The 8,474-nt window shown below is 35.2% G+C and overlaps 1 protein-coding gene across 1 annotated transcript in view; it reads left to right on the top strand.

Annotated features, from left to right (window-relative positions):
* The window catches only part of FOXP2 (forkhead box P2), a gene marked incomplete at both ends in the record, with an annotated part of 95,810 nt that overhangs the window by 64,574 nt on the left and 22,762 nt on the right, over positions 1 to 8,474 (top strand). Inside the window, 3 exons of the mRNA XM_010135400.1 lie at positions 1 to 75; positions 6,486 to 6,699; positions 8,320 to 8,424. The exon at positions 1 to 75 is cut by the window's left edge and continues 35 nt beyond it. Of these exons, the coding sequence (XP_010133702.1) occupies positions 1 to 75; positions 6,486 to 6,699; positions 8,320 to 8,424 (394 nt within the window). The remainder of the gene's footprint in view (positions 76 to 6,485; positions 6,700 to 8,319; positions 8,425 to 8,474) is intronic.

Raw genomic sequence — 8,474 nt, 5'->3', positions numbered from 1 at the left:
TGAACCTTCAGCGTCAGGGACTCATTTCTATCCCACCTGGCCAGTCTGCTCTTCCTGTCCAGTCACTGCCACAAGGTATTGGAGTAATATGTGATTGGAGTAATTTCTAATTCACAACTTTTTTAACCGTTCCATTTGCATCCAGACTTCAGCAGTTTCCCATTATGATGCTTAAACATGCTCTATTATTAGACCTTTATTACTCATATTACCAAATTTTCTTGAGGTTGAAAAATTTTACAGCATACTTTTATGGAAGAAACCAGCTTTTAAGTGTTTTTCCTTAGGTGTAAGATGCATATTTATTAGCCTTATGTGCTGAAAACTATTTCTGATAGCAACACAATTCAAGCACCATTGCTTTTCTCTGAGGAATTACTGAAATCTGATTTAGTGGAAATGTTATCATTTCATTTAATATAAGTGAACAGATACGAAATATATCAGACAGTGATATTAAAACCATTCTGAAACTCGCTTTTTTTTTTCTTCTAAGAAAAGAAAATGTTTGGCAATGAAAAACACCTTTGAATCTTCAATTTATGACATGTAAATTATGACATGTAAATAGAGACAAACCTTAGGATTCATTTTCCTTGCTCTTCCTTTGTATTAAATATGTTAAATATGACGAGTTTTGAAGGTGGTGATTCTGATAGTAATGAATTATGACTGACAAGTAACAGTAAAGACTTTCTGGAAAAAAAAATCCCCTTTGTCACTCTGATCACGATTTGTCAATGCTGAAAGTGAGCTCAAACTCTACTTTTTGATGCAATTACAATCATGGTTGAAAAAAAATAGGCTACACATTTTTGAAAAGTAAATTAACTTGGAGATAAATGCTACTTACATTTTAAGATAAGGCCAAAGACTTCTGATCTTGAGGACTCTGTCTCTAGTCTGTGAGGTACGTGTTTCTGTTTGTGTTATGATAGAGAGGTGACCCAAATGACTGTCATAGAAATTACAAAATAAATATGCACCAGTTCTACAACATGCATTGTTTAGACTATGTTCATGACAGGTAACGTTACTTCTAATTGGTCTTTAAGTGTGTGTCTCTTTCCTCTGCTGGATAACTATTATGAAATTGAAGCTTCACAAATTAGTTGAGCAAAAGCCAAAAGCACAGTACACAGTTTATAGACAACAGTGTAGACAAGACAAAAAAAAAAAAAAAAAAAAAAAAAAAAAAAAAAAAAAAAAAAAAAAAAAAAAAAAAAAAAAGAAAAGAACCAACAGAAAAAAGGCACTAAAAACCTCAGTCACTGGGAAGCAGTGATTCCAAATAAATGTGTAAATTCCATACATTGTGTTGTGCAGAAAAGCTATGACACAAGCATATCTAAAGTCATAAAAATTACAACAACAAAGTCATGTTCTAAGTAAGCTATCACAATAAATATTATTATTTGAAAATAGCAGTAGGGAGGCAAGCTAATTCATTAATTGGGGCACAAGAGACTGGTAATGCTGGTTTCCTTTTGTAAAAAGTCACATTGGACTAGAATGGAAAAAAGCAATTGAAATGGAACCTCCCTCCGAACAGCTTTACCTTCTGCAACCTCCTCTTGTGCCATCTGTTGCAAGAGGAATTCCTCAGGTTTTCTCTCACATTAAGCAATCCCCATAGATTTCCCTCAGCACTCCTACCCAATTGCATTGATATTCATTAGTTTAATGCAACACTCATTCATCCACTTCTAGTAGAAAAACATAGAAATAATAATACCTTTTAAAATAAATTTCCAGGAGAATGAGTAAACGGTTCTTTTTAAGAACTTTCTTTTACTCAAAAGAATGAAATGTAACTGCAGTCCCAACAAAAAAAGATTGATACTAAAGAAAGAAAAGACCTCAAAATTTTAGAGATAAAATATATCTGGATCATTCTTTTTCAAGTAAATTAATCTCTTGTTTGCATGATATTTTTTAATTATAATGAATTCCAGTCAAGTATTTAATTCTTCCATATTTATTTCCTAGTTCTAGTATCTACTATGTATGTAGGGTTCCTTTAGATACAAAAGTTAATTTATCATCAACCTCGACTTTTCATAGCCCTGATGTGGATGTGCAATCTTAAAAAACAAAAGACAGCTTCCCCTGAAAAACCCCTCTGCATCTCCAGAAAGGCCACTCACTGTGCCAGGCGAGGTGAAGGTAGAGTGATGAGGGTAAGAAAGTCTTTCCAGCAAGGTGCTGAAACAAAGAGAGAACTGAATGCAGAGTTGTGACCATCTCAGAATTCTTTCTGTGGGCTACTCTTACAGCACATTGTGCCTTTCATAGGAAGGTACAGCACCCAGTCCAGTTCATAACAATGTAATGAAGATTAATAGGCTTCAGATCTGTAGAGACTGTCTCATAAATCTTGAATTTACACTTCCAAATATATCCAAATATATCCAGTATTTACAAATCCAAGTACTAGATTTAACATAGATGTCCCTGCATCCGGGATACGTAAAAGTAAGATCAAACTTCCTTTGTTTTTCTCATAAAACTTCGCAAATTTTCTTGGCAGTATTAAATTAAACCTTCAGAATTTATTTAAGGTAATACACACTGGATAGGTTAAAGTGATGTTTTTCTCCTTCCACTGTGATGCAAGATGTATGATGTGATTATACAGAAGGATTTACATATGTGTAACACCAATTTTTTTATAAGCATCCATTTAGATCGCTGAGTTACATGGATGGCTAGAAAAATGAGAAGAAACACAGGAGGATTCCTCTTTATAAGTTATTGGTCATAAAGAGTCCTGTAAACCACAAATTATTAGTGACAAAGAGAGCACGTGTTTTGCATTTATTAGTATGAGAAGACGTAACTTCCAAGCTACATCTGTGATAAAAATAAACAGTATTTGCTACAAGTATAGTTTCTGCTTTAAAGGATAGGAATGTTTTATCATGTTTTCTTGATGGTCAGGTGTAGCAAGTAAGATACAAGAGGTGTTTTAGCATTTATTTTGTGACAAGATCTTCACTATACCGTACCTAAAGCGAGTGGCTTCCATGTAACTCTGTATTGATACTAGCTAAATGCAAAGGACTGTAAATGACAACAATAAAAAAAAAAACCCACAACCCAAACTCCTTTGATCAGGCTACGTAGGAGAATTAAAAACAGATGCGTGGATGGGTTTTATAAATGGTATAAGTGATAATGTAAGTGGTAGTTTTATTAGGGAAAAACAAACATTAAAATAGAGTAGATAATGGTGAAAAGACTTGTAAAACTAACCTCAAAATCCAAAAATTCTTGGTGTTAATAAACTGCATAGCAAATCAGTATTTGTTCTTTTCCTTAAGGTCCCTAACTTTTATCCCACTCCAGAACCTCTTCCTGATCCTTTCTCCTTTAATGTAATGTTGAGAGTTTCACAGATCTATGAAACTTGAAAACTTACCTTACTTTTACATCCAGACTAAAATATCTATCAGCCACTTCACAGGTCCCTTGTAAAATGGGAGCTGGACTTTTTCAGACCCAGAAACTGCAAAATTGCTGTAATTTACAATTAATTATAAATCTGCTTATTAACTTTATACTTTTTAAGTGCCTGGCCTTAATCCTTTTATCCTAAAAGGCAGACTTTCAGCATGTTCTGAAGAAGTGATAAAACTAACCAGCCTGAGCCCAGAGAGAAATGTCCTTCTGACTTTAAAAGAGTCTTGGTGAGCTAGGCAGTCTAGAGATGCAGCTCCATCCGTCGCTTCACACAGAGGAAGGGGCTGCCCAGCAGTTGCCCAGAGGGGCAGGAGTCCCCCGTGGATGGGAAGGGCCCTTGCTCCCGCTGCTCCCAGCCCTCGTTCATTCACCCATCTTCTGGGGTGCCTCTTACTCAGCTCCCCTAGGGCCCAAGGTCTGATGTCCAATGAAATTTTTCTCAGTGCAAGACATGATGTGTTTCCCTCTGATTATCCAGACAGATGGGTTTATTCTTGATTTTTGTTTTCTTCAGTACAAAATTAGTTTATTTTTGTCAACAGCAGGACGAAGGGAAGGCTTTGGAGTAAATAATGTGTTGTGTATATCATGCCACCTAAAAGAATGCATTACTTTTCATTTTGATTTGCAATTATATTTGCAGGTAACTGTTATTTGCCACATTAAAGTGGGTTATTTGCACTGTTGCTGGAACATACCTCATGAACGCAGCAGTCATTACTTACCATCATTAAATAATTACAACTGGGATTACCATCACTCCTGTTTTACCCATCTTTCTAATGCAGTAAATTGGAGCCTGGCTTCTTTGCTTGTTTCCTTAAAACCTAGTTTTTTGCTGCACAAATATGATATAAACTCTAGTTTTATTAAGGTTGGACTCACATTTCAATCAGCTCTTTCTCACTTTGTCATTAACTGAGTTGGCCAGTGGGTGTTGGTATCTAAGGTGGAGAAGAAGGACACAAAATAGTAGTCTAAAAATGAACTCCCATCATAATTTAAAAAAAATTGAATACCTTCCAACCAATTTGTTTTCACACTAGCTCCCAAAATTATTATATCTGTAAGTCACTACTAGTCTACTTTTCGATAGCTTTGTGTACTTCATGGTGAGACAGTTATTGAGAAATATTAAGGAACTTAATGTGCTTTTTCACAATTTTTTTAATTCTGTTTTTGTGGTCTGAATTCCTGTTATTCCAGAGTAAAATATCATCTAATAAACAGATTTGCCAACCAGTGAAAAACAATCTTTACATCTTTCTAATATATCTTGTTTAACAAACAAAATGAACCTCAATGAAAATTTTGAATGAATAGATACATTTTAATCCTTCTCTGAAGGACAGTAAATGTGCTCTCTTTCATAAAATACAAAGAGGAAAATTTTAATTCAGATGACATTAGCATTTTTAATGTTTTACGTTCCATCAGATCTAGATACTGTGAGCATGTCTTACCTAATTTCACTTGCTGGGATGAGATATAAAAGACAGAATTAGATTTAAAGTTACCTCTGGCCCAAACCATGTCAGGCAAAAAAAACTGGCCATGAAACCAGATTTTTCACAAGAACCTCTCTGAGCTTCTCATTGTTTCCTACATTTAATTTAGTGTTCTTCAAAAGAGAGATGTCAAACTTACAAAGAATGGCAGTGACAGAAGGTGTATATATTTCCGATGAGCTCTTCATCTTTTAAAATCTGAATTTCCTATCTTAGCTGCCTGTTCGATGGCAAGATAAAGAATTCTCACAGCTCTTCTTTTGCCTGTTTTGAGAGTCATTACTTCAGGCAGAAGCATATTGTAATGAAAGTTTCCATGACTTTATGCAAAGTGCTCAACTTGAGCCAGACAACCCTAACACAGATCTGTGAATACATTCTATGAGACATTGCTATTTGTGGCCAAGGATGAATCCTGGAAACTACAAGCTTCCAGGCTACAAGTGAAGTAGAGAGCAAATTTAAGCTCTGTCTGCAAAGATCTGGTGGCTAGGCTCCAGTATAATACTGTGCATATTGGAAAGAAGTTTGAGAAGCTCTTCAAATTTTGTGTGGCTGCCCATCACCCTAGGAGACTGGTGAGACAGATCCTCCTTTCTCCTAGCCAAACCTTCCAATTTTTTTTCCATAATAGGGTGGGACAAAAAAATAGTGGAGAAATATGACGTTCTACATTACATGTAGTTTTATCAGAGTAGAGGGAGTTGTATTTGTTGGCTTTCTAGTTGTCTGGTGCCACTGAGTGGTACTAAAGAGCTTAAGCATTCATCAGTATCTAGCTCTGTGCTGTAATGGTTTTGTTCTTCCAAATAGTCACTTTGGTTTTGCTTCTTAAGACCCATTTTTAAATGGAGCAATTTTTGTTAATATTCAACAGAGCTAATGAATATTTGGGTGTCGTTCATTAAAGTCAGGAGCATTCTGCTCAAATGTTAAACCTATTATGATCTCATTGATTTCATTTTTGTCTTCTGATTTTTGTCCCTCCAGAATTCTTCCCCCTCTCCCTGCTCTTGTTAAGGGTTGAAAGAGAATATAAATGTTTGTATCATTAACGTAATGTGTTTTGCTATTTTCCATTACATGTTTGAATAAGAAGAATTGTAAAACCTGAGTGAACTATGGGTGTATGGAGTTACGTTTTTCATGTCAAGAAATTGATTAAGCAGACCTCAAAAATCTTGTCCAGAGTATATTTAGGGTTGGTTGGTTGTCCTTTGAGAAGTTGGAAGTTCTTTGTAGCTTTCACTCTTTGATCCTGGAGTAATGTTTTCAGAAGGAGTATAATACTATTAAAATTGGTGATTTCTAATTGACTGTTTATAACACAAGAGAAGACAGTTAGATTACCTGGATTCTGACAGAAGAAAAATGAATTTATGGTTTACGACATGTTGACTGTGCTGAAAAAACAGCATCAGCTTTATTGTTGGCATTAATCCATTAATAACACTGAGCTCATTATATGAAACTCTTTATTTTGTTATATTAGTGGGGCTCTCTTTCATTTTATAGCTGGCTTAAGTCCTGCTGAGATTCAGCAGTTATGGAAAGAAGTGACTGGAGTTCACAGTATGGAAGACAATGGCATTAAACATGGAGGGCTAGACCTCACTACTAACAATTCCTCCTCTACTACCTCCTCCACCACTTCCAAAGCATCACCACCAATAACTCATCATTCCATAGTGAATGGACAGTCTTCAGTTCTAAATGCAAGGCGAGACAGGTAATTCTGACAAGATTTCAACTGTGCTTATCATTTGATGTAAAGCTGTTGTTTAACATCTTGAGTCACATTATTTCCAATCACAAAATAACACCTAATACAGGTTACTTCAGAGTTTGTGAGATTTTTCAGAATTGTTTATCAATAGGGCATCATTTTCAATAATGACGTCTAATTTTAAAGATACAAGAAAAATTACCTGCCTGTGGTTTTATAACACATGAACTTACGATAGTTTTGGTAAAAATTAGAAATCCCAGAAGAGAGTGTGCTGGTTTAGAGGTGTAAATGCAGATTTGTGGGCTCCTCTGTAGATGCGTAGTTTCATTCATATTTAAGTTAACACGCCTGGCAGCCAGGTCCTTACTGTTGAATCACGCTGCTGATTTCATAGAAAATGTGCATCTTAGTTGTCAAGGCTGTAATTCAGTGCAAAGATTCTATGTAAAAGTGCTTTAAAAATTAGTACATCAAAGCAGTTCTCTTATTATTTGTCTCTCGTGAAGAAAACCACTGAATTTTCCTTCTTACATTCATGACAGTAATGCAGTGGACACATTCCATATAAATTTTCAGTGGTGGTAATGTAATAGAGTGGAATTTAACCATATGGGTGAAGTTACAATCATTTTTCAGACTCATTGACATATATTCTTTGGTGTTCCTTATTTTCAAGTAATGCATTAAATGCATACAAGAGTACATAGTATCCGTAATACTTATTAATAAGTATATTAGTATTTTCAGATGTAGATGATCTCAGTGTAAGATGAAATTTAATTCGTATCTACATCACTGAAACTGTAAATAATTGTATTTCAAATTAATGTGTTTATGTGTAATATTTGTAATAGGAGACTACAATTTCAGTGTCTCTGGTCCTCGCGTGACTGTGAAAACAGTTTTCTACCATTATTTTGTATTATTAAAAAACCTGTACTTCTCTGAATACGTTTATAGTAGTTAGTATTACTTACGTGATTATATCTCAGAGAGTGGTTCTTTGCCGCACAATGCGTGGCTGACGCCCACCTCCATGGGGCAATCCCCTGAATTTCTTTGGTAAGTCTGTATGGATGAAACTATTGCAGAGATTCCTAAAAAACACACGGAATACAACTGGGTTTTTTATGAAGCCAAGTAGCTAATGAAAGTAGGTCTTGTAGAAAAAAGATACTATTAACAGAAGCAAATTTATTTTTATACACATTTAAGCAGAAAATTCAAGTATTTTGTAGTAACATTCACAATATTCATAAATTCTGACTGTCCATCTTTAGGATTTCTTCTCAGAATTGATCACTTCTGAGTATATTTTTTATTTATAGGTAAATGTTACATCAAGGTCATATGGCAGAATTAGCATATGGTATTATACAGTCATCTTATTTTTTCATCCTTTATTAACAGTCATCTTTGGCTCTATTTCTTCCCTAATTGGAACATCATCTAGCCTTGGCAGTTGAACTATTCAATAGAACGATTAAATTTTTCTGACTGCTCTGAGCTAAATTGACCTGTTTTGACCTGTTTGTCACTGATCGTAACCTGACAGGCGCTAGCAGCCTCCAACGATTATGGCTTTTGAGATGAATCTGATGCCTTATTCTTTTCCTACAGCTCGTCACATGAGGAGACTGGGGCCTCCCATACTCTCTATGGTCATGGAGTTTGCAAATGGCCTGGCTGTGAAAGCGTTTGTGAAGATTTTGGACAATTTTTAAAGTAGGTGGATTTTTATTCATTGGTACAGGGTTGTTTAAGGCAAGGGAAAG

The sequence above is a fragment of the Buceros rhinoceros genome, unplaced genomic scaffold, assembly GCF_000710305.1.
Source record: "Buceros rhinoceros silvestris isolate BGI_N320 unplaced genomic scaffold, ASM71030v1 scaffold5204, whole genome shotgun sequence".
In the NCBI taxonomy this organism is placed as follows: domain Eukaryota; kingdom Metazoa; phylum Chordata; class Aves; order Bucerotiformes; family Bucerotidae; genus Buceros; species Buceros rhinoceros.
Note: the sequence above shows the minus strand (reverse complement) of the source record. Positions and strands in the feature narration are given on the sequence as shown.